General features: G+C 59.1%; 1 protein-coding gene across 1 annotated transcript in view; it reads left to right on the top strand.

Annotated features, from left to right (window-relative positions):
• TRMT44 (tRNA methyltransferase 44 homolog) overlaps positions 1 to 25,218 on the top strand; it is a 36,641-nt gene extending 11,423 nt beyond the window's left edge. Inside the window, 7 exon segments of the mRNA XM_047751740.1 lie at positions 8,066 to 8,173; positions 9,792 to 9,863; positions 12,481 to 12,587; positions 14,763 to 14,946; positions 17,385 to 17,766; positions 20,094 to 20,210; positions 24,499 to 25,218. Coding sequence (XP_047607696.1) covers positions 8,066 to 8,173; positions 9,792 to 9,863; positions 12,481 to 12,587; positions 14,763 to 14,946; positions 17,385 to 17,766; positions 20,094 to 20,210; positions 24,499 to 24,800 — 1,272 coding nt within the window. The 3' untranslated portion in view covers positions 24,801 to 25,218.
• Positions 25,219 to 25,441: the final 223 nt, after the last annotated feature.

Here is a 25,441-nt window from a genome sequence, read left to right as displayed (position 1 = left end):
TTGAACTTTGGGGAACTTGGATAGTGTTTGTTCAAGGCTTCATAGGCCACGGCTGAAGCCTCGCTGAGCCAGGCTGAGGCGCCTGGCTGCTTTGGCCAAGAGGAGAGTCATCCCGAGAGGAAGCAGAATAAAAAGCGGTCAGTCGGTGACAAGGCGCTAGGGGCGCGTAGAAATGCGTGTCCTGCGTACAGAGGGTGGGGTCATTGCCTGGGCGGTGCCTGGAAGGTGAAGGCGCCTGGACATTGAACGGCAAAGAGCAGTTTAGTAGGTAAAGGGGTAAGGGAGAAGGCCGGCTCCCGGGGAGCCCACAGAGGCCTCCCCCATCTCTCTTTCCTGAGCCTGGACTCCCCTTGCCTTCTGCGGCTGCCTCTCCTCTGCCTCCGGTGGGAGGCGGCTCTCAGCTTTCCAGGGTCCGTGTGACTAGGTCGAGCCCCACTGTAATGCAGAGGCCACTCCTCTCTTCTCAGCTCTCTAACCCCAGTCACGGCTTTTTGCCACGTAACCCGGTGTAGTCACAGGCCTGGGTGCTAGGGTGTGGGTGTCTCTGGGGCTGTTCTGTCACCACCAGGAGGAATGCTGAGACGCTCCTAGGTGCATATCTGCCCCTCCCCCTGTATGGGAGGCCTCTGTGCCCCCGTAAGACTCCTCCAGGTGTCCCCTCTCCAGGAGGCCGGCCCTGGCGCCCAGACTAGTTTAGGAGCCCTTCCGGCTGACCACCTCTCACACGTCACGTCTCCTGGACCCAGGGGATCGGCACCTCAGTGCCCACGGGGCCGCCTTCAGCCTCGGGCCTCCGCCAGCTCCCGTGGGCTTCCCAGGACACGTGCTCCTCCCCACGAGTGCCCTTCCAGGGCCACCTCTGCCCTCTGCTCCCAGGGAACACTGCCATCCGCGGTGGGCAGGATGCCGCAGCAAATCAGGTGGGAAAAGCCTTGGGGGACTGAAGGCACGTGCACAGCCCAGCCCATCCGTGACTGTTTGAGGACCACTTCCGATCAGACTCTGAACTGAGCGCTTTTGTCTTTATCTTTTTCTCCCCAGATGTCCTCAATGGAATGGTAACTTTTTTACCCCTGGAAGAAGATGTCGAAGGGAACTTAAGGGTTAAGATGAGCAGCGTGTATCAGATTCAGCTCAGTCGCACCGAAGGAGAATGGTGAGTCATGGATAACATTCCTTCTCTCTCAGCGAGGCATGCTTTTCATTTTCCTTACGTGGCTGTAAGATTCGGGGTCACCAAGGAGCGCTGGGGACACTCCTAGGTAGTTCGGGTTTTGGGGATGTGCCTCCTGGTTGGCGTTGCCCTGACATCTTTCTCCCTGTGGGCACCAGGTGGTCACAGCCTGGCTGGAGTCTTAAGCCACTACCTTCCTGTAGCCTTGATGGTTAGTTGTACCTGGTTCTAGGACCAGATTCAGGCAATTCTCTTGTTATTTTGTTTCTTTCCTTTGTCTTTTTAGGGCTTCACCTACCTGCAGCATATGGAAGTTCCCAGACTAGGGGTCAAATCGGAGCTGTAGCCTGTGACCTACACCACAGCTCCCGGCAACGCCAGCTCCCTAACCCACTGAGCGAGGCCAGGGATCGAACCCGAGTCCTCACGGATCCTAGTCGGATTCGTTTCCACTGCGCCACGACGGGAACTCCTCCATTTGATGTTTTCAAATGAAAAAGTCAGAGGAGCGGTAAGTTCCTTCAGTGCTCCGCAGATGTTTCCTCGGAGCTGCGTCGGTCTGTTCTCCGGGCAACGACCTTGGGACCACGTCTGTTTAGCTGCAGGGAGCTTTTGTACACGGTTTCAGAGGGAGCCCAGGGGTACAGTGGGAAGTGCTTGGTTTTGGGTAGCAGATAGACCTGGGGTTCCCACCGGCACTGTGACTCTGGGCATGTCGCCTCTGTGGCCCTCAGTCTAACTTAGGAAATAAATCATGATTGCGCCCCTGAGGAGGGGCGGCTGTCGCAGGGACCTGTTGCAGCTGTTGCTTGATGGGACACTCAGGGTCGGCCCCGGTGGAGCCTTGTGACAGTTGCCCAAGGTCCCCTGACGAGACCTGCTCATCAACCCAGGTCTCCAAGTCAGCGGTGCCGCAGAAGTCAGAACGAAGAGACAGAGAAATAGAGTGGGGATCAGGGGCTCCCGCCTTCGAGAGGCAATAGGCGCCCTCTGAGCCAAGGCAGGACTTTTAGTGGCTCTTCTCCTTCCTTGTACGTACAGGATCCCACATGGCATCTACACTGGCACTGATCACGGCTACAGATGTGCCAGGCCCAGAGCCTTTGTACTCACAGAGGCTATAAAGGATTACAGCCCTCCAGAGAAAGATGATGTTGCTTCTGCTTAAGGCTCTTCCGCCCTTTCCTCCAGCTCCCTCAGGGTTCTGGTCCTGAGAACAAGATGTCAGTGGCTTTGCATCACGACATCTGGAGTATCTGGCCACGTGCTTCCAAGCAGCCCCTCGCCCGCTGTGCATTTCCCGTCTCGCTCCTCTTTCCCCAGGGGTCTGGGCAAGTCTTGTATATTTTGCAAGCCGAGATTCGCGTCCTTCTTCAAGTGCCGTCTCATTTCTTTGATTCGCTGTGGCCTGTGTACATGCATGTCTGGCAAACTTCCAACAGTCCCCAAGGGGCATTTGCCCTGAGGCCCCCCCCATCCCCCGCTTGTGGGAAAGTGGGGGAGGGTGAGGGCAGCCCCCCAGGAAAGCCGGGGTCCCTTGTCTGCAGGGGGAGCCACTGAGCATGGCTGGTGCTCCCATCTTTCCAGGCTGGCATTTCCTGTCATTGCCCTGCTGGGCAGCTGTCCCTTGAGTTGCTTTGGGCACTGGTCACACTGTGGGGCGTGATATGTGTCTTTCTTGGCGGAGCCCGAAGAGATGATGTTTGGTGGCGGCTGTAGTGGGCTTGGCACTCGGGTCCATGTGTTCTTGCAGCAAGACGTGTCGCGTGCCCCCCCGGGTGTTGGCGCTGGGCAGGAGGGCATCACGGCCTGTGGGCGGGAGACAGACCACAGCTCCATGCCAGGGGCACTGAGCATCATGTTGGAGGAGTGAGGCAACTTGGGCTCTGTTCCGGTCCTCTCCTTGGCAAGGCAGCACTGTGCCCAGTGTACCAGGGCAGGTGGGGAGGCCCCCTGAGGCCTGGGCAGATGAGGGGGAGCTGTGGGGACCCCTGGGGGACACCTGGGAAAGAGCAGGAAAGGCCTGAGGGCTGTCGGTCCCAGCAGGACAGCTTCCAAAGGGAAGGGATGGAAGGCGAGTGGCCAGCGTCCTTCCCAGGCCTCCAGCTCTGAGCGCCCTGGCTGCGCCTCATGGAGATTCAGGTGCCTGTTACTTACGGGAGCAAGTCGTGTCCCTCTGATGTGTGTGGTGGCAAAAGCCTGAACAGTCCTGCTCCTGCCTAGCCGCTGCCGCCAGCTCTGCACTCACCCTGCTTGCTGCCTGGGCCGGGGCTTCTGCTCCTTTCCCCTGTGGGTTGCCCACACGTCCTTTTTTGCAGCCCAGCAAACCTGCTGCTTCTCCCCTTTCCTGGGGAGGGTGGGTGTTAGGATTGGGCCCTCTTGCTGTGTGTTTACGCCGCACGCAGACAGCAAGTGCTGCTGGCAGCTGGGGCTGAGCAGGGGCTGGGACAGACGGGGCTGTGGCAGAGGACAACACGGTGGGCGTGGATGGACAGTGTCCTCAGCCTTGCGACTGAGCATTCAGCTTCCTGGCCGGGAGGTCCTTGGTGGACCAGCGTTCTCCGTCTGGGTTGCATGTGTGAAAGAGGTGAAACAAGGAAGAGTTCAGGAAATCAGGAGACAGTTTAGAATCTGGCTAATTGGTCCCGCGGGAGGGGCGGGGGGCTTTGTGCTTTGTCCGTCTTTCTGATGGGCTTCCTAAGATGGGGAAATGAGTTGTTCACAACATTTGCAGGAGAGGAAGCATCCTTTCCTGCTTTTTTTTTTTTTTGCTATTTCTTGGGGCCGCTCCCGCGGCATATGGAGGTTCCCAGGCTAGGGGTGAATCGGAGCTGTAGCCACCGGCCTACGCCAGAGCCACAGCAACGCGGAATCCGAGCCGCGTCTGCAAGCTACACCACAGCTCACGGCAACGCCGGATTGTTAACCCACTGAGCAAGGCCAGGGACCGAACCCGCAACCTCATGGTTCCTAGTCGGATTCGTTAACCACTGCGCCACGACGGGAACTCCCCTTTCTGCTTTTTGAAACGTGGTTTTTGTATAAGACGAAAGTTCCGTAACTAGTTCCAGATTGTTTTCTGCTTTGGGTAAAATATTTTGTAACTGTAGCTGTCTTAATTTCTCTCTTGGCAAATAAATGTATAATTTAAAAGAATTGAAACCAGCTCGGCTTATTCCTGTTTCTCTTATTTTAAAGGTTCATATCTGTTTTAATTTTCTGTCCAGAAAGATGGCATTCGGATGGCATTGTCTGTCCCAGACCCACCTGGCTTGGGGGAGAGTTGCTGGCCAGGCTGGCCAGGTGGTGTGTGGGGAGCAGGCAGCGTGGATTCAAAAGCACCCTGTCCCTCATCCCCATCGGGAAGTACAGCCAGGTCTACAGGAGCTCAAGCCAAGTATAAGGACATGGTCAAGGTAATTCTGGGGAGAAAGGTGTGTGCCCCCTCCCCCGCCCCCGCCCCGGCTAGATGGGGTGTATACCGGACGGAGTACGCAGGTGACACTGTTTTCCCTGTGTACCTTCTAGGTCCTATAGACGCGGACCTTAAGTCCATATACACCCACCGAAGCCCCCTGGTTGCAGGCTGTGCTTTGACATACTTGGCGGGGGCGGCGGGGGGGGGGGGGCAAGACCACAAAAACACTGGCAACTGTGTTATGGAAAAGGATTGTGTTTTGTTCGGTAGTTTGGTTTTGTGCATTAATTTTTTTTCACGAGAACAAAGGGGAGATTTTTCATTTAAAGTAATTGAACATTATAAAGTCGTTAGTAAATCACTGTAATTCTTTAGTGTAAACATAAAGGTATTCTAAGAAAATACATGAAAAATGGAAGCACAAAAGCATATATTCTCAAAAGGAGAAAAGTTTTGTAAAATGTTCTTAATTTTACATCTAAAATGTAAAAAGAAGGTAGCAGCACACACGTGTGTGTTCAGAACACAGCTGAAGAGAGAGCACCACAAGCAGATCTCGAGTGACTGTGCTTCGCACATGTGGGTACTTTTTACAAACTGAGCGTTTGTATCCGTCCTGCCCGGAGTCACCCTGTTGGCACCGTTTTCCAGCAGCATTTCCTCACTTTGTGTGCCTGTCACATGTTGGTGATTCACACAGTATTTCGCACGGTACCTTCGCTAGGGTACTGTGATCAGAGACCTTCGGCCTTGCCACTGCAACTCACTGAAGACTCAGATGGCGGATGGCATTTTTTAGCAAGAAGGTTTTTTTTTTTTTTTTTTGCTTTTTAGGGCCTCACCCGCAGCATATGGAGGTTCCCAGGCTAGGAGTCCCATCGGAGCTGTAGCTGCCGGCCTACACCACAGCCACGGCAATGCCAGATCCAAGCTGAGTCTTCGTCCTACACCATAGCTCACAGCAACGCTGGATCTTCAACCTACTGAGCGAGGCCAGGGATTGAACCCATAACCTCATGGTTATTCGTCAGATTCATTTCCCCTGACCACTGTGGGAACTCCTAAGAAAGCTTTTTTTTTTGTCTTTTTTTTCTTTTTTATTTATTTATTTATTTATTTTTTTGTCTTTTGTTGTTGTTGTTGTTGTTGCTGCTATTTCTTAGGCCGCTCCCGCGGCATATGGAGGTTCCCAGGCTAGGGGTCGAATCGGAGCTGTAGCCACCGGCCTACGCCAGAGCCACAGCAACGAGGGATCCGAGTCGCATCTGCAACCTACACCACAGCTCACGGCAACGACGGATCGTTAACTCACTGAGCAAGGGCAGGGACCGAACCCGCAACCTCATGGTTCCTAGTCGGATTCGTCAACCACTGCGCCACGACGGGAACTCCGCTTTTTTTTTTTTTTTTAATTGAGGTACGTACAGTGTTTTTTAGACCTTATGCTGTTGCACACTTAATAGACTACAGTGTAGTGTAAACATAGCTTATTTTCCCTGCAAATCTGAAGAACCCCTGTGACTGGCTTTGCTGTGATGCTCCCTTTTGGGGGTGTCCGGAACCGAACCCTCAGTATCTCCCAGGTGCCTGTGCCAATGTCGTTGACCGCCATCTGCTCCTCCTGGTCTGTCTCCGTCCCTTCTTCTAGAAGTAACCACAGCTATCATTTCTGTGTGGTTTTAATCCGTCCCCTCTTGCCGTGTAGCAGAGCCCCCTCCCCGCCCCCAAGTCTCAGGCGTGACGCAGTGGCCACTGGTTCCCGCAGGACGGAGGGCGGGCCCGGGCTGGCCGGCCTCGGCTCCCCTGCTCTCCCGGTCCTGGCCAGTGGCCCTTCATTGTCTTGCCCCGCGCACCTTTAAGAAGGCGCTTCTGTGGGCTTCCAGCTTTTAAAGGTGTCCCTGGTGACGTGGGGCGTCTGGACTGTCTGATCCGCCAGACCGAGGACGGGAATCAGAACACTCGACAGTGGCCGGTGGTTTTTCCTTGCCAGATGCCCGTCCCGCGCATCACTGTTTTATTTAATGTCAACTTTTATTTTCTGGCTGTACCCACAGCTTGCAGAAAGGTCCCAGGCCAGGGATCGAACCTGCTCCACAGCAGCAACTCAAGCCGCTGCAGTGACAACGCCAGCTCCTTAGCCCACTGAGCTGTAGGACAGCTCCGCACTGGCTGATTTTAGTCACGAGACCTCACACGAGCACAGCCATAGGCTTTATTCCGGCTTTGTAGAGAGAGAGACGGGACAAGACAGCCGAGTGACGCCTGATGAGGGACGGGAGGTGCCTGACAGCGGCTGGAGCCCTGGCCTGACCCCTGTTGCTCTGCTTCCTCACCCCCAGCCCTCGTTTCCTTGCCCGTCAGCCTCGGCTACATCAGTGATGGGGTGGCGGAGCCGACGGCCACTTCCCTCATCTGAACATCTCAATACGGAGCTCTCGTATTAAATAACAAACCTGACTAGCATCCATGAGGACGCAGGTTCGCTCCCTGGCCTCACTTGGTGGGTTGAGGATCCGGCATTGCTATGGCTGTGATGTAGGCCAGAGGCTACAGCTCTGATTCTACCCCTAGCTTGGGAACCTCCATATGCTGCAGGGTAGCCCTAAAAAACAGGAAGTAAATAAGTATCTTAATACAATGTCTTTATTCCAAAATCACGCTTTGGCCTCCGTTGCTCTCTCCCTGTGTCCCGTTACACAAATACTGTATGAGGTTTCCCAGTTTCCCGTGTCTTTTATGCAGACCGCTTATTGTGAGAGATATCTGCCTTTGAAGTGCCCTCATTCTGTGTCATCGCCCGATTCGTCCACCTTGACCTCTGCCTTGTGGGCGCACCTCAGCGTGTGAAACGGGATGGGCAGGCAGTTTACATTTGCTCTTGAAAATTTTGCCAGGTGTGGCCTGAAGTCACGGACCCGGAGAAGTTTGTGTATGAAGACGTGGCAATTGCTGCCTACCTGCTGGTGAGACCATGTGTCGTTACGTTCGTGGGGGCGATGGCTACTGGCAGTCGAGGGTTTTATAGTTGTGTTTGCCGACGCTGCGTCCACGCGTACATGCCTTCTTTAAACTCGCGTGACTGCAGAGCAAGTTCGAATCTGGAGCGTCCCTGCCGAAGCTCGAGCTGCAGCAGGACTTTCCTAATTAAGAGGCAGCCTGGACCACAGAGATGCTGCTGACGGGGCGGTGTGATGAGTGCCCGCCCCCGTCCTCGGGCTCGGGGTTCCTGGTTCTAGACCTTCCCTGGCCGGTTTGCGACCACCTAGGTTGGGGGCCCCTGGCCTCACTCGTCTCGATTTTCTGACCCATGACGCCTTTAGATTGGGCGGCAGCAGTGCCGCCCGCCTCCCTCTGCTCACCAGGCCGGATCCCGTCCTGGGAGCGGATTTGCCGTCCCACGGGGCTTGGGTGTGCGTTACCCTGGGGTGGAGTGACTCCCAGACTGGCTTGCCTGGTGTTTGTGTGTTTTCCAGATTCTCTGGGAAGAAGAGAGAGCCGTGCGGGGAGAGACAGCCCGGCAGTCGTTTGTCGACCTCGGCTGCGGGAACGGCCTCCTAGTCCACATCCTGAGCAGCGAGGGGGTAAAGTGCCCGGGCTCTTTGTCGACCCTGGGCTGGAGCGGCTTCAAGCCCGGCACGAGGCCTCTGTCTGCTGGCCCGCGCTGGATTCAGAGCGACTGGGTGTGGACAGAGTGGCGGGGCGGCTTGTAAGCAGGAGGCCGGGACAGCGTCGGGCTACGGGGGCCCTCAGGACATGCTTAGCGGCCCCTGTGTTTTTGGTGTCAGTGATTTCTTTGGAGAACCCACCGCGCCAAGACACGGGGCGGGGAACCAAGGCTAAGGTGGGCTCGCCCCTCGAGAAGCCTCCATCCGAGCTCGGGACAGTCAGGGTCCACGCGTGTACCTAGAGCGTGACGCTCGCTTCTGCCGCCGAGTCCTGGCCTGGGAAGCAGAGGCCGGGCGCTTGCAGCAGCCCTGGCAGCGCCTGTGCCCGCAGCGCCCGCAGCTCTCCTCGCCCAGCGAGCTGGTCATCAGCAGCTCAGACTGGAGGGTGACAGCGGGGCTCGAAGCCTGGTGGCATGGACCCTGGTGTCCTGCCCTGTGGGACAGACATGTCTGTCCTTGGTTCTGGGACTTGGCGTGGGGTCGTTAGAAGGCGCTTTTTGAGGTGCTTTACAAGAAAATGAGTTTGCGTGGTGAGCCCTGTGAGCAGGTTAGCGCATCAGGTGACCTGGGAGCAGGTGGTTGGAGGCGCGGGCAGGGCCCGAAGAGCCGCCTGTGCTCAGGGGGTGCCGGGTGAGGAGGCACCTGTCACCTGGAGGAGCAGGCAGCCTGAGAGCTGAGCTTGCCCGAGGGCAGAGGGGCCGGCTCCCTTTCCAGGTGTGTTGGCTGCGGCTGCAGCCCTGGAGGTGCTCCCACACCCTGGCCTGTTGACCGAGCACGGAGATGCCGCAGTGACGAGACCTGCTCATCAACCCAGGTCCCAAAGTCAGCGGTGCCGCAGAAGTCAGAACGAAGAGACAGAGAAATAGAGTGGGGATCAGGGGCTCCCGCCTTCGAGAGGCAATAGGCGCCCTCTGAGCCAAGGCAGGACTTTTAGTGGCTCTTGTCTCCTTCCTTGTACGTACAGGATCCCACATGGCATCTACACTGGCACTGATCACGGCTACAGATGTGCCAGGCCCAGAGCCTTTGTACTCACAGAGGCTATAAAGGATTACAGCCCTCCAGAGAAAGATGGTGTTGCTTCTGCTTAAGGCTCTTCCGCCCTTTCCTCCAGCTCCCTCAGGGTTCTGGTCCTGAGAACAAGATGTCAATGGCTTTGCATCACGACATCTGGAGTATCTGGCCACGTGCTTCCAAGCAGCCCCTCGCCCGCTGTGCATTTCCCGTCTCGCTCCCTTTCCCCAGGGGTCTGGGCAAGTCTTGTATATTTTGCAAGCCGAGATTCGCGTCCTTCTTCAAGCGCCGTCTCGTTTCTTTGATTCGCTGTGGCCTGTGTACACGCACGTCTGGCAAGCCTCCGACACCGCAGCACAGGTCCTGTGCCCCGCGGGCCTGAGTGTCCGCTCACCGCAGCCAGGCGCTCAGGGTCTCGTGCCCGTGCGGCGGGCGGCGAGGCTGCCGGGTTTGATGCATTGTTGCTCCTCTTTTATGATGTCCTGACCTAACCTTTGACTCCTCAACTTCGTCGTTTCAGCATCCAGGCAGAGGGATTGACGTCCGGAGAAGAAACATCTGGGACATGTATGGACCCGAGACGCACCTAGAGGTACTGGCTCGGTCCCTTCACCTGACCTCAGCACGGTGGTGCCTGGGGGCAGTTGGTTTGGGGACTGTGTCTCCGCGTGGCCCAGTCAGAAGTGCTGACCCCCTGGCAATTCACGGTGACCCCGCTGCTGCGGGACCTGAGAGGGGGAGGCTGGCAGAGCCTCCGGTCAGGCTGGAGAGAGGTGCTGAGCCAGGCCGGAGGTGGCCTTCCTGCTGCGCAGGCTTCACATCCGGCGTGGACGCGCATGGACGCTCACCCGGCCGTGGGTGCCCACCCTGCCGGGACTGGGGCGGGCCTGTGGGGCCTCTAAGGGGCACGGCTGAGCCTGGAAGGGCGATGCTGCGTCAGGGCTGGTGCTGGGGGTGGGGGCCCAGGGGACTTGGAGGCAGGCCTGACGATTCCGCAGTGACCAGGCTCCTGCCTTCTGGGCGGGGGTGGGGGGCAGGACGCCCACAGCTACACTGCGCGGAGGTGGAGTGGGGGGCAGTAAGTGCTAAAGAGAGACTCGGGGGGCAGGGCGGGTGGTTGGGGAGCGTCCTCGGCTAGAGAGCACGTGGGCGACAGTCGGGTGAAGGGGCGCGAAGCCGGGCGGGCACGGCTGGGCCGCGGTCGTGCGGCTGTCCTGTGGGATGGACAGGCATCTGCTCTGGGCCACCCGGCGGCCTGGCCTCTGCTGTGACTGCCAGGCTGCAGTGAGGCCGTCACCCTTGTTGGGGTCCAGTGCAGCGCCGAGCTCTCAGGGAGGGAGGCCTCCCCGGGACGAGGCAGTCGGGGGTGGGGTCTGGCCTTTCCCGGTGTCGACCTCTAGGCCAGGCCTCTAGGCTGCCGGGGAAGCGCTCAGCAGTGGGGCCGTGTCCTTGGCTCTGGGGCACCGTGGGGGCTTCTGCTGCCCAGCTGCCCGCATCACCTGGAGACCTTTGTCCCCAAGCTCAGTCACCTGGGTGTGACTAGGGCCCAGATTATTATCTGCCAGAGGGCAGGAGGCTGCTGGAGAAATGAAGCGAGCGTTCGCTTTTCCCGTGGGGGACGTGGGACACAGACAGTGGACAGGAGCGCGTGGCAAACACAGACCCTGGTCGCAGGCTCCCCGTTACCCTTCGTCTCCTGCCCGTCCCCCGCGAAGCACCGCTGTGCTCTGGAGACACATCTCACGTCTATCGTTTCATCTGCAAATAGGAAATCAAGTTTTTAAGACTATTTTTGTATTTTTTCTTTGCTTTTTTTTTTTTTTTGAGACTATTACTGCAAAAAAGGAAGGTTGGAGGAGAGGACATTCACGGCGGTGGCCCGACACCTCCGCCTCTGCTCAGTTTTTCCATCATATGGTCGTACTTTGCTTTATGCTGCAAGGATTCGCATGTTGCCGTGTATTCATACATGACCCGTAAATTCAAACATCAGCAAATACGCATGAGAAGAGAAAGCGTGGGGAGAAGGCACTGCCCTGAGTGCGCCTCAGAGCTGGCGGTCTGTCTGGACTCAGACAGCAAGTTCTCGCCCGGAACTGCCGGGCTCCCCGCCCTGACAAGTTCTGGAGTTGGGCTGGGACAGCGCTGTCAGGACCCGAGAGCCTTCAGTGAACACCCCACGCCTGCTGCTAAGAAGCGCCACGCCTCCCCGCTGCAGGGACGGTCAACCCCGGGGACGACGCGACTGCCGAAACCGCTGGACTCTCAAAGCCGAAGGAAGAATTCCCGGGGCCAGAGGGCGGGCGGGTCACCCTCGAGCCAGCAAACAGGAAGGCGCTGCGTTCACGCTGACGTTTCAGGGCCACGCATGCTTTACCGCACACCACAACACAAGGGGCTCTGCAGGCCTGCTGGGTGCAAGTCAGAACGTCACGTCGTCTTGGTTCTTAAGTGAGCCGACGGGCTTCTCTTTCCACGGACGTTACAATGCTGAAAACAGTATCTCAGTAAAATCCTGAGAATGGTCTGTGCATAACTTAAAAGCAGGAAAAACAAACTTTTGATGCTACTTATCCTTTATTCCTACCCATTCCAGATGTAAATTTGTCTGTCTGCCTCTTTAAATGGCTTATGTGTAAGCACAAATTACACTTAGTAATTTTACTGTAGTCACATTTCAAGTGATCTTTCCAGCGTGCTAAACAGCAAAGCCTCACTTGTTTTTAGAAAAGTCGTAATTGCAGTTTTGAAGATAGCAGACTGCAGAATTCGTTTCATGTGGGGCTTCATTTCGTGATTATCACGACTCTGTCGTCAAAAGCACGTTTTTTTCTTAAGAGCCTCTTGTTCCCATCAAATAAGGCTTTTGAAATACAGGAATCTGTGTCCCACGCCTGGCCGTGGAACATGCCTGCGCTTCGTTCCGAAACTGAGGTCGCATGAGCGTGTTGTGTTGGACTCTCAGGCCCCGGCTTCCACTCACCCTTCTGCAGGGCAGTCCTCGGCGCCTCGGGCAGGACAGGCCAGGCCAGGCACACACTTCCTCACTCTGGGCCCAGCTTTCGCCCTTTGCAGACGGGGGCCCGCAGCACCGAGGGGTCGGGGCTGTGCCCGGTGGCCGTGGCTCTGCACGGGGGCAAGGCGGCAGCCCCAGCTCAGGAGCTCGGCCTTTAGATACTGGACCTTTCCTCTTGTTCTGTGTCTTTCAGGAATGGGCAGTCACTCCAAATGATCAGACCCTCTTCCCTGACGTCGACTGGCTGATCGGAAACCATTCCGACGAGCTGACCCCGTGGATACCTGTCATTGCAGCCCGGTGAGTAGGTAGCGGAGCTGGTGTAGTGAGGGTGGGGGTGCCTTGTGCCTGAACCTCACCGTCCAAAACGTAGCCCCTGGCCGCTTGCGGCTATTGAGCACGGCAGGCGTGGCCAGCTCAGGTTGTTGAAATGATTTGGGGTGTATTGGGATGAATTAAAATAAGTTCTGGGAGCGTCTGTCGTGGCGCAGTGGTTAATGAATCCGACTGGGAACCATGAGGTTGCGGGCTCGGTCCCTGGCCTTGCTCAGTGGGTGGGTTAGGATCCGCCGTTGCCGTGAGCTGGGGTGTGGGCCGCAGACGCGGCTCGGGCCCCGCGCTGCTGCGGTGCTGTGTGGTGTGTCTGGGAGGGTGTTGTGAGGTTTATCGGGGTGTGGGGGGCGGTGGGTGTATGTGGTCACGGAGCGGTTGCGTTCTTTCTGCCGAGTGTGCGTGTTGCGTGTCTCTGCGGTGGGTGTGCTGTGTGGTTGTGAGTGTTGTTGGGTTGTGTCATTGTGTGTAGGAGGCGAAGTGTGTGCCTAGGGGTGTTTAGGGAGGCCCTTTGCTACGGCTCTGGCGGGAGCTACAGCTCTGATTAGACCCCTGGCCTGGGAACCTCCATGTGCCGTGGGAGCGGCCCAAGAAAAGGCAAAAGGACAAATAAATAAATAAATAAATGATAAAAATAAAACAAAATAAGTTCTGGAGTTCCCGCTGTGTCCTGGTGGGCTAAAAATCCAACTGCAGTGGCTCCGTCACTGTGGAGGTACAGGGTCAGGGTGTCGCAGCTGCAGCTCAGATGCAAACCCCGGTCCGGGAACTGCCATGTGCCTCGGGTGCAGCCGTGAAATGAAAATAACTAAGCAAATTCCACCTGTTTTCTTTTGCTATTTAAAATGCGGATCCTGGGACACACACAACTACATACACAGGTCACGCGTCCACACTGTTTCTGTCGGGCGCCGTGACCGCTTCTGCAGTGTTTGCACCCACTGGCGCAAGCTCTGTCTTTCCTGGGAAGTTTTCTTCCGCTAACGGGAGGGTCTGTCTGTCCGTGTAAAGGTGCTCTCCTGAAACACGGGTCCCTTCAGGGCGGGGGCCGCTGCCCGTTGCCAAGTCTCTTTTTTCCAAGGCTCTTTGAATATTTTACTTGTCAGACTATTTTATGATTGATTGATTGATTCATTCATTTCTTACTGGTTTCCTCTACCATCACTTTTTAAAAATTGAGGTGTTTGAGGTGTAGTTGATTCCCAGTGTTATATATATATATTTGTTTCAAGTATACACATCGCAGTTAAAGCTTTGTACAGATGAAGAATCTTTTCGTTCTTATAAAACACGGGAATACTGGCTGTGTTCCCTATGCTGTACAATGTACTCTTTTTCTTTTTTTTGGCTTTTCTAGGGCTGTGCCTGCAGCGTGTGGAGGTTCCCAGGCCAGGGGTTGAATTGGAGCTGCAGCTGCCGGCCTACAGCACAGCCACGGCAACGCCGGATCCTCAACCCACTGAGCGAGGCCAGGGATTGAACCTGTGTCTTCATGGATCCTAGTCAGGTTCGTTGCTGCTGAGTCGCGATGGGAGCTCCGCAGGATATGATCTTGTAGCTCGTTTATGTGATGCGTAGCGGATGGTATCTTTTACCCCCCAGCCCTGTCCCCCCCCCCCCCCGTAACTGCTGCTTGGTTCTCTGTATTTGTGAGTCTGTTTCTTTTTGTTGTGGTCGTGCTCTTGTGTTATTTTTTAGATTCAGCACATAAGTGATAACGCACAGTGTTTGTCTCCGTCTGGTTGTGTCTTACGAAGACCTTCCTTCCGGATCTATTCTTGTGGCCTTTTTAGAATAATACAGGCCGAGGAGAAAGCCTTCATCTTGTAGTGCCCCCCTTTGCTGTCCACAGCTGGACATCTCCAGAAAGTTTTACGCTATGCAGTTGACCGTAACTACAGCAGAGAAAACTTTCGCAGGAAAGTGATTAGAGTCCCGTGTTAGTGGACGGACACTGCTTCACTGTCTCCCGGGACTAAACCGGCCCGGCTGTGATGCATTTTTTGACGTAAGACCCACACTTGGCCCGTAGCGTTTTGTTTGCATTTTGCCCTGAGGCCCCGTTGCCTCGTGGCTTTCTGTGCACTTCTCTGTCTTGAGTCTATTCAGGACGCTCAGTTTCTGTGCTGCTGGTTGTCTCTGCAGGTCTTCCTACAGCTGCCGCTTCTTCGTCCTGCCCTGCTGCTTCTTCGACTTCGTCGGGAAGTTCCAGCGGAGCCAGAGTGGGAAGACGCAGTACCGAGGGTACCTGGACTTCATCGCAGAGGTGGGCTCCACCTGCGGTTTCCACGTGGAGGAGGACTGCCTCCGGATTCCGTCCACCAAGAGGGTGCGTCCTCCTTCCTGCCTGTCCCGGCGGGCCACGCGTGGGTGTTCGGACGGAAAGCGCGGGGCCTTCCTTGTCAGGGAACCACAGACAGCACGGTGACGTTGGAAGGCGGGGCTGTCCCAGAGGTGCCTGTGCTCATCCCAAGGTCTCCGTCCCTGAGGTGTCGCGGGCTGGTGCGGGGCCTGGCGTCCCCTTGGCGGCCCTTCTGGCCCTCCTTCTCCAGGCCCGTGGCCGAGCTGCGGGAGCCCCCGCCACATCTTATTTCCTTCTAGAATCTGGGACTGGCCCCAGGGGACCCTCCCAAAGTCGGTGTCAGCTTGGCTTTTGTACAGATTTCTGGCCTCAGTGGGTCTAGAGGCAGGAGGCTCTGGGTTCTGACTTAGATTCCCAGATAATTGGCCGAAATTGAAGTTGGCTTCAGAGGTTTGAAATGGTTTCAGATTTTCTTAGGGAAAACCTCTCAATTCAGATTTACTTGCAGTGCGCTTTGTCCAGGTAGAAACTGCCCCCTGCACGGTCTGTGACCCTGCCAGGTGGTCGGGGTGGGCCGCCGGGGTCCTGCTCACCACTCAGGAGGCTCGAACCTTTGCGTGCCAGGGGAGGAGGTGCTGATGTCCGTTGTATATTTGTCTCGGGCGACTTCCTTCTGAGAGACTCTGTGGCTGTCACCATGCTTCTTTTTGAAAAAAAAAAAAAAAAGCAAAAACACGAAAACTCATCATTCAGATCTCGGCTCCGCTGCTTGGCGGTGGTGAGAAGGATGAGACTTGAGTTCGACCCTCGGCTCTGCCACTTCCCGCAGGGCGCTCATGGGCGCATCACGCACGCCCGTGCCCGTGTCCTCACCTGCTGCACGGGGATGGGCAGCTCTCCCGACGGGCGCCCACCCGCTGGCAGGGGTTGGGCCTTGGTCGGCTTCCGGTGCGTCACTGCGTCACTGCCTGAAATCAGTTTGGAAATGTCCCTCAGGACCCCTCCGAGCGCCTCCACGTCATTCCTTACATGTTCCCCTCTTGGCACGTAGTCTTCCGAGTTTGGAAGCTGCTGGGGTTTGGGTCCTGGCGCCACCAGTTGCTGGTGACCGCAGGCCGTGGCTTCATCTCTCTGAGCCTCGGAGTTCTTGTAGGCAGATGGTTGCGGGGTAGGTGTAAGCAGGGGGTCCACACGTGGCTGTCACCTGAGGACTGATCACATGCCAGGCCCTCTCCCCACGCACACACTGGTCACCTGCCCAAGATCACACGATAGCAGGCGGCAGAGCTGGAGAGCAGTGAGGGGCGGCCTGATGTGACCAGATTTCCTTCTTTTTTTTTAAATTCTTGAATCTATAGTTATTTCAAAATAAATGTTTTTAAAGCTTCTTCTGTTTTATAAGGTATGTAGAATTTTATCTCCTGTTTTTTTTAATAGTTATTTCCCCAATACATTTTTTTTTCTACTGTCCAGCATGGTGACCCTGTTACGCATACATGTACACATTCTGTTTTCACACCTTGTCAGGCTCCAGCATAAGTGACTAGACGTAGTTCCCAGCGCTACGCAGCAGGATCTCATTGCTCATCCATTCCAAAGGCAACAGTTTGCATCTAGGAACCTCAAGCTCCCCACTCCGTCCCCCTCCCCCTTGGCAACCACAACTCTGCTCTCCAAGTCCATGAGTTTCTTTTCTGTGGAAAGGGTCATTTGTGCCGTATATTAGACTCCAGATATGAGTGATGCCGTATGGGATTTGTCTTTTTCCTTCTGACTGACTTCACTCAGGATGAGAGTCTCTAGTTCCATCCATGTTGCTGCGAATGGCCTTATTTCATTCTTTTTTTATGGCTGAGTAGTATTCCGTCACTACACAACGGATTTACTTGCTTTTGTCGCCTGCACGCTGGCTTGATGGTTCCTGCCCAGGAGGACGTCCAGAGAGGCTGCTCTCCTGGAAGCTCTGCGGGATGGGGCTCGCCCTCCCAGGGGCAGCCAAGGGCAGCCTCCGTCTGGACTTGGAGAAGGGAGGGCACAGCGTGCCCTGGACAGCCAGGCCCTGAGGTGCGGGGGTCACGCGCCCGTGCTGCCTTTGCTCAGGCAAGGCCGGCACGAAGACACTCATTGCCGTGGCCCCCCGAGAGCTCTGGAGGGGGCCTCAGGCTCTGCCCCTGGGGCGGAGGCCGGGGAGCAGTGAGGGCTGGCGGGAGAGAAGGGTTTGAAACGGGGCGCAGCCGGCCAGCTCCGAAGCATGGCCTTGACCTGTACGTGCACGTCGGGCTCTCGAGGTCCGAGCCGTGAGCTTTCCCGTGGCTTTGGCGGTGAGTGGTGTATCTGTCTTTTTAGGATTTCTTTCAGGAGAGGAATCTGAAACGGGTGTCAGCTGTTCTCCAGAGCTAGAGCCTCTGGCGGAGGAGGGCGAAATGCTGCAGGAAGCCACCGTGCTCACCCTTCTCTTCCTGCAGGTTTGTCTCATCGGGAGATCCAGAACCTACCCGCCTGCTGGAGAAGCTTCCGTGGACGAGCGGAGAAGGCGCTACATCCACAGCCGCCGGGGCCGGGGGCTTGCCCCTCCCCCGCCTGGGGCCGCCGGAGCCCCCTGCCCCGAGGGTGACCGAGGCCTGGACCCGGGGCCTGGGCGGCCAGGGCCAGGGGTCCGGGCGGGAGGCCTCTGGCTGTGTGGATTTCAGCCCCGAGAACAAGCTGAGCGCGTGAGGAACTGCGCCCGCCTCCCTCGTGCGTTCATTGATCAAGTGGTTCTGCGAGTGGCAGGTGTGCTGTTGGGCAGAAAACAGTCGGAGCCCAGCAGTTCCCAGAGCCGGGATGCGGAGGCCTGGAATGGAGGAGGTAACTACGGGCCTGGCTGCTTGCTGGGTCTGGGCAGCCACCCTGCTCTCCTCGGTGGCACCGAGACCCGGGCGGTCGCTTTTCAAGACAGCGAGGCTCTTGGCCAGCTCGTTGGAAGACTGTTCCGTGTAGGTCCCCTCACAAAGCACACAGGACTCGGGCTGCCTCAGAGAAGGAAGCTGAGGTCGCGGTGAAGGCCGGGCCCTTTGCCTTTGCAGGAACACTCAAGTTTTGAGGGCTCCATCTCCTCATTTTCATCCGTAGACGTGATCGGAGCAGAGCAGGTTACCAGATGCCAGAGGAGAGCACTGGCCCCTCGAATATATGGCACGTTTGGGAGACGTTATGCTTGGCCAAGTTAGTTCTCTCCGAAATCCCCCAAAGGCAACACTCAGACGTGACCCAGGGGAGGGACGTGCCTCTGATCGTTCTCAGGGCGAGCGCCGGGCTGGAGTCTGGCTGTCAGGAGCGGGGCTCAGACGGAGTCCTGGCTGCTGTGTGAAGTTGCCAGGAAGGCCCAGCGCGCGCAGGGCTGCCGGGAGGGCCGTCTTCTCAGGCGGTATTGGAGGTGCCATGGGGCCGCCCCAGGCGTTGTGGGGTCCCTGGAGGAGATCGAGGTCAGGGCCACTGCCCGCGGGCCTGAGGGTGCGAGGGGCCCGGGCGGGGCAGCCATGGCTCCTTCTGCCCCCAGCGGGGATGGCGTGCTGCCGAGTTTCTCCATCATCACGCCCCTCGTCTCGGCAGCGCCATCGAGCTTGTCCCCCCTCCGGGAATCACCGACCCTGTGGGCGTCTGGTTGGCAGAGCCTCTCTGGGGACCCGGTGGGGGTCAGTGCCACCCTGGTTCAGGGGCTGACCGTCCGCGTACCCGGTGACACGGCCAGCAGCTGGTGGGGAGCTCTGGGTTGGCTTCCTGCTTCTTGGGTGCACCTGCTGGGCGGGCCAGGGTGGAGAGGAGGGCAGTTGGGTGGGGCTCCTCATGGGCATGGAGCCCCCAGGCCTGTGGGCCCACCTGGAAATATGGGCTTGGACCTGTGGTCCCCGGGGCGCCCTTTGGGGGCAAGGGTGCGTGGCGGGCCCCTCCTCTGCTGGGCCCCCCGCTGGTGAGCAAGACAGGGTGTCCTCCTCTGCTCCAGGAGGAGAGACGGCGGCGGCTCTGATGTCTGGGCCCCGGCGGCCCCTCAGTGGGCCTCCAGGGCTCTGGGGCTGGGGTGAGGTCCCCGCTGCCCCACCAGGCGTGAGAGGCCCGGCCCAGTGGGGGCCAGTGTGCCCTTGGCTCTCAGCTGCAGGTTCTGCTCACAGCCGGTCTTCTGTGCTTTGGTCCCTGGAGTTAGCGGCCCCTTCCCCAGCCTGTACCCAGTGTCTGCACCCTGTGCAAGGTGTGAGCCTGGAGTCCGTGCTCTGCGAGGCATGGCTGAGGGGACACGTGGGCGGAGGGGCCTGCCCTCCTGGCGCGGTCCAGACGCGCACAGGGTGGGTAAGACGTAGCCTCCGCCATGGGGGAGGGGAGATTTCCCGAGCTTCCTGCCCCTCAGAGGGACCCGGTGGGCTTGGCGGAGGGAGCGTGGCTCCAGCCCTGAGCCGTGGCCTGTGCGGGGTCTCCGGTGGGGCCGCATGGCGGTGCCAGCTTCCCCCGTCTGGGAGGTGTTTTGTCCTCGTGGGTGAGAGGACACGGCCTGGGGGGGGCTCCTGGCATCTCAGGCGTGGCATCCAGCTCTTGTGAGCTGCAGACTGAATGGAAAGTCTGCGTGGTCTCTCTCGCTGACACACATGGGGGGATTAAGTTTACGGAAGCTGGAGTTCCCGTTGTGACGCAGTGGTTAACAAATCCACCTAGGAACCATAAGGTTGCGGGTTCGATCCCTGGCCTCGCTCAGTGGGTTAAGGATCTGGTATTGCCGTGAGCTGTGGTGTAGGTCGCAGCTGTGGCTCGGATCCCGTAGGCTGGTGGCTACGGCTCTGATTAGACCCCTAGCCTGGGAACCTCCATGTGCTGCAGGTGCGGCCCTAGAAAAAGCAAAAAAGACCCCCAAAAAAGTTTATAGAAGGTGGAGTTGCCACTGTCGTGCCGCAGGCTCGGTGGCGTCTCTGGAGTGCTGGGTTGGATCCCCGGCCCCGCCCAGTGGCGAAGGATCTGGTGTTGCCACAGCTGTGGCTCAGGTCGCAACTGCAGCTGCGATCTGATCCCCGGCCGGGGAGCTCCGCTGTCACAGGGCGGCCAAGAAAGTAAAACTAAATGTGTGGTAGAATGCGGGGCCCCCTAGTGCCGCCTGTGCAGCAGGTTCGTAATAGGTTTCTTGTTGTTTGGGGGACCCCCATCTTCGACAGTGAGCCTGTCCTTGGCGGAAGTGGCCGGTGAGCTGGATGGCGAGACGCTGCGGAGGCTCAAGCGGGAGTGCGGGGGCCTGCAGACGCTTCTGAGGAACAGCCCGCAGGTGTTCCGAGGTGAGGGCCTGGCCCGCCGCCCGCGTTCCCCCTTCCCCAGGCGTTCGTGCAGGTCGGGCCGCCTCTCTTCCCTTCGGCTCCCCGCTCTTTCTTTAGAAATGACCCTCATCTTGGGGGCGTCTTAGGGCTAGAATACGGGCCCTTCCTGTGCACCTCCCGTCAGGACGGAGCCCAGGCTACACTTCTGCATCTCGCATTCTCGCAGCCCCTCACCCAGCACCCACGAGGCTGCTCCCACTCCCACCAGGCTGTTCCCGCTCCTGCCCTGGAAGGGAGGGCCTGCGGTCAGGGCCTTCTGTCACCAAAGAGCCTTTCTGGGTGGAGCTTCGGTAGTCGCTCCGGCCTCTGCCTGCAAATTGGCGCACCCCAAGCTCCCAGCCAGGCCCTGCACCTCAGGGAGCAGCCCGGCCCAGGCTTATAGAGGTGTCAGGAAGGCTCCTGTTAGGTAAACAGCATCTCAACGGGGACGTGGGGACGGGGCCAAGGGACAGCATTTTAGGCAGAGGGAACAGCGAGTGCCAAGGGGCAGGATGGGGGCTTGGCGGACAAGCGGTGGGGTCGGTGGTGCTGACTGCAGCCCCTGTGGCCGGGAGGAGGGCTCGGGCCCTGGAACCTCCGCCGTGGCAGTGGGAAGGGGCAGGCCAGCTGCCGTGTCCCTGCCCGTGACCTCTGTACACAGGGCCCTGGCTCGTCCGTCACGGGCCGCCGGCTGTCCGCCTGGCTGGGTACCATGAGGCTCAGCACGGGCTGTGCCCCAGTCCTGCCCGGCACAGCCGTGGCCCCTGTCGTCCTGCCGCTGGTACAGGAAACGTCTCATGGGGGCTGGGTAGGGGAGCGCTGTCACCGCCACAGCTCTTCTGTCCGGGAGGTGGATGGGGACCCAGGGTGGAGCGGGGCACACAGTGACGTGCAGCACGCTGGGTCCAGGGTGGCGCCCATGAAGATGTGCCGGAACGTGGGCTCCAGAGCAGACCCCTGGGCCCACCCTTGACCTCCACGCCCCCTGCGGGCACGCCGTGTGCAGCCTGGCTCAGGAGCCCTCCTTTCCCTCCCGGCCTAGCTCCCGACTCCCTCCCCATTGGGTTTCTGCGGGGCTGTGACTCAGGACCGCATGCCGTCCCCCAGGCCTCCCAGTGCCGGGCCCCTCGGAAGCCTTCTCTCCCAGCAGCCCCTGCCCCGCCCCATCCTGCCTCTGCTGGGCCTGGGTTGCACGTGCGCTTCGTCTCGTGTCCTGTGCCAGTCATCTCACTGCCCCTGCTAGACCACGGGCTCCCTGTAGGCAGGGCCAAGTCCTCCCTGGAGGACACGAAAGGCCGGTAGGGCCATGGATGGAGAAGTGAGTGTCCCCGGGAGGAGGGCACACCGCCGCCCCCTCGTGGGGTCCTGACCCCCAACCCCTGGGTGCCCTTGGGACAGGTCTCCTGGTCGGGTCTGTGGGGAAGAGGGGACTGGCCCTGCTGGGCTGGGGGCCTTTGCCGAGGTGAGGGGGCCCTGATGGCAGCACAGAATTGAAGTCGACCGAGGGACAGCATGCGCTGGGCCAGCATCTGAGCTGCTCCCCCAACCCCGAACTTTTGCTCTTACCAGTGGGGCAGTTTCACAGGGATGGGGGGGAGAGGGGAGGAGGCCTCCTGTGGGCCGCAGGGCTGGGAGGCCCCCCGTCCACCCCCTGGGTCTGTAAGCCTCTAACCACCTGGTCGCCCTGCCTCTGTATGCACACGACAGCTGGGTGTGCAGCCCCCAGTGTGCCACCCCCATGCACCTGAGAGCTAGGTTCTCACCTGCAGTGCCTTCAGGGGCCTGGTTGTTCTGGAGCCCAGCTCAAGTTTCATCTCAGCTTGGTGTCGCTTGGGTACTTGCTCCTGTCCTGATGGCAGTAAGCCCTGCACGTGGAACTGGTGGCTCTGGGGTGGGGGGCGCTTGCAGAGAGTGGGTGAGAGGCAGGTGGAGGGTGGGCCTTCCAGCGGGGAGTCCCTGCCCCTCTGGACTCCACGGCCCAGAGCTGTGCCCCAGGGCTGCTCTGCTTTCTCCTGCTCCCCGCACGGTTGGAGCCCCTTGCTCTTCCCATCAGAAATGTGCGTGTGTGTGGTTGCGCTTCGCAGTTTGCGGCCAGGGGCTCGGTTATTTTTGGAAACAACGCGAGGAGGAGGCTTGGGCTTGAGCCCCAGTAAACATTTTGCTCCTAGTCATGCAAAAAGTATGCACTGGAGCTGGGTCTTATCTCCGTAGGAGATGGTTTTTTTAAAACCAACACAGCTGGTTTTCTAGCAGCACTTCCATGAGTTGAGGAGGTCAAAACGCTCTCGGCTGCCTTCGTTCCAGCTGCACCAGGCACCTTGTGGGCCGGGCAGCCCCAGGGCCACCACACGGAGGCCAGGACACTGGGCGCCGCCCAGTCCAGGTCCGTCACAGCCCAGGCTCTCCTGGAAGGGAGAGGGCCCGGGCTGGGGACCCGGGTGAGACAGACTCCTGAACCAGTACCACTAAGCATGCACACCGTCCCGGTAAAGTTACCTCCATTGTGAGTTTCTGGAAGAGTCTCCAGCCACTTCTCGAGGACACTTAGGTCAAGGTGCTGTCTGTCACCAGGAACAGAGCAGCCAGAACAGTAGGTTCAAGTTCAAGCTCACACTTTAGTGAAGAAATGGGCTCGGAAATGCCGGATGAGAAGTGAACTTGGTAGAGCGCATTTTGTGTCTATAATTCTTTTAAAATCAGGATGCTCTCCACTGGGAGGCAGCCGGAGGGTGCGCACGCGGTTGCAGGCTGGGAGCCGGGCTGTGGGGAGCATGCCAGCCCTCCTAACCCCTTGGGATTCCTGGGCTCTGCCCTCTCCAGGGCCCCCCTTTGTGCTTAGCGCCTGCGCCCTGGGCCTCAGGCCTTGCTGCAGAAATGGGGCTCAGTACACCCTCCGAGACGGCCCGCCCGCCCTGACCTCTGTGCCCAGCTCTGGCCTCGGTGGGCCCCTCGCCCTCTCCCGACTTTCCTTGAGCCCATCCAGACCCGCAGGGCTCCTCGTCTTCCTGCCGAGGTCCCCCAGATCCGCACAGCCTGCCCCGGCCCGGGCTGTCATTCCCCGCTGCGCCAGGAGGGGTTGCTGTGGGAGCACCCAGTGGATGGCGGGGTTCGTTGCCAGCGCTCCGGCCAGGAGAGGGGTGCCCAGCGTCTGCTCAGAGGGCAAGCAGCTGGCGGGGAGGGAGGCAGGACCAGCCTGGCCCTCAGTAGGTGCTTCTCGGGACGAGTCCTGCCTCTGGCCCTCCGAGCAGAGGCGGCTCTGCGTCCCTTCCTCTGGTTTCTGGGGAGAGTTTTTACTGTCTGTCTGTGAAGACGGACCGTCTTGCCGTTGCCAGAACATGAGGCAGTTTGAAAGAGAACATCAGGCTGCCTTCACGCTTTCAGGTTTTCCTTGGAAGTTGAGAGCCAGGTTTACTCAGGGAGCTTCCTTTATTTCCCCGAGCCGCTCTGTCTCCGGGGGTGTGTAGCTTCCAGGGAAAACCGGGCGGGTTTGGTTGCTTTGGCTGCCCTGCACGTGGAGGCGTTGACTTCTCAGGATGGATGGACCAGCCCCGCGCAAGCGCCTGGGGCGGCCTTGGCTGAGCCAGGGCAGCTGGTTACGGGGGTAGCCTGGTGGCGTCAGCTGACTGGCCGGCGCCCCCTCCCTGGCACTGGGAGGGGGGGCCCCCCAGCTGCCCAGCACTGCGTCTCAGCCTCCCGCCCCCGCCCACTGTTCCCCTGCTTCCTGTTTACCTGTGGGGGCTCTGCTTGTGCACTGGCAGCGGCCCCTCATCTTCACCTGCCCAGGGGGGCCTCTCCCTGTCCCCCTCCGTCTCCTCTCTGATGTGGAGGCGTGGACACATCTAAGACCAGTGCGCCTGTGAGGACGTCCCAATGTCCGACCCTAATTGGGACCAGGCTTCTGGCCTCCCAGGCCCCTGGCCTTGTTCCACCAGCCTGTCCCCCGAGCTGCCTCATCCACTCCGGGGTCACACCTGGGTCCTGTCATCACCGAACCGGCACGTAGGCCGTCTGCCGCTCCCCCCCCCCCGCCCCCGCCGGTGTCCAGCAGCCACCAGATGCCTCCACCCAACCCGGCCCTCCCCTCCCTCGTGCTCCCCCTTGAGGTGGGGGTGGATGGGGGTTCTGGGCCCTCTCCTCCTCCCACTGCCCAGCCTGGTGGGGACTCGGTCTCCTGTGGCTTCATCCTCAGCCCGGGACCGCTGCTCCTGGAGAACCGGCCAGCTTGCTGTTAACGCCCTGGCTGTGTCTCTTCTCTTTGTTCCAAACCCAGTTGTGGACGGGCGGGTTTGCATCCGCGACTGGAGGGAAGAGAGGCTGCAGAAGGAAAAGGAACCCGAAGCAAAACAGAGGCTGTTCTCGGAAGCCTTCAAGACCCGAATCTGCTGGTTTTTCGCCCATCACCCCGACGGTTGTGTTCTGCCTTCAGACCGCTGCCCGTTTGCCCACGGGCCTGGGGAGCTGCGGCCGGCACCCGCCAGGAAGAAGAGGCCGGCTCTGTCCGCTGCGGCCGCCCGGCCTATGGGGCCCGGCGTGGGGAGGCCTCACCCGGAGGGGACGGTGCCCGCTCCCTGAGCGCGGCGGGCAGGCCCGTGTCCTGGTGATGGTCCGCGTCGTTTCCTGCGCCCAAGGTCTCACGAGGCCCTGACCGCGCCCGCCAGGCCCCGAAGCTAAACCACCTGACCGCCCCCCCGCCTGAGCGCCGGGCTTGTGGCTTGTTTTAAACGTGGCCGCTCTCCGGTGTGCTCTGCATCCGTACATCAGAGGACAGGACGGTCCCGCGGCAGCTTGTGTCTCAGCGGACGCAGGAAGCGCTCGAGCTGGCCTCCGGGGCTCCGGTTGGGGCGTGAGGGGAGCAGGGGCCTGTCGGCCTCCCCGCGCTTCCCCGAGCTCCTCTCCCCGCCGCTACGCTTGTCTCTCGATTCTGGAAAAACCGATGTGGTGTGCTTCTGCTGAAAAGTCTGTTTGCGGTTTTACACAGAAGGTCACCTCAGGGACGCTGTTCTGCCTCTTGGTTTTCCCAGGAACGGGTCTCGTCGTGGGCGTTTGCCTTGAGGCGTTGTCCTCCGGTGGGATCCTCGGTCCATTCGTGAGCAGGGAGAGGAGTCTGCTCCTTTCTGCTGGTGCAGCCCAGCTGGGGCTGGGGCTGCCGTGGGGCCCGGGGCCCAGCCTGGGGACACCCCTGTCAGCTGGGAGGCCCCATCCCAGGTCCAGGA

The sequence above is a fragment of the Phacochoerus africanus genome, chromosome 10 (genome assembly GCF_016906955.1).
Source record: "Phacochoerus africanus isolate WHEZ1 chromosome 10, ROS_Pafr_v1, whole genome shotgun sequence".
Lineage (NCBI taxonomy): Eukaryota > Metazoa > Chordata > Mammalia > Artiodactyla > Suidae > Phacochoerus > Phacochoerus africanus.
The sequence above is the reverse complement of the archived record's forward strand: the minus strand, read 5'-3'. Positions and strand labels throughout refer to the sequence as shown.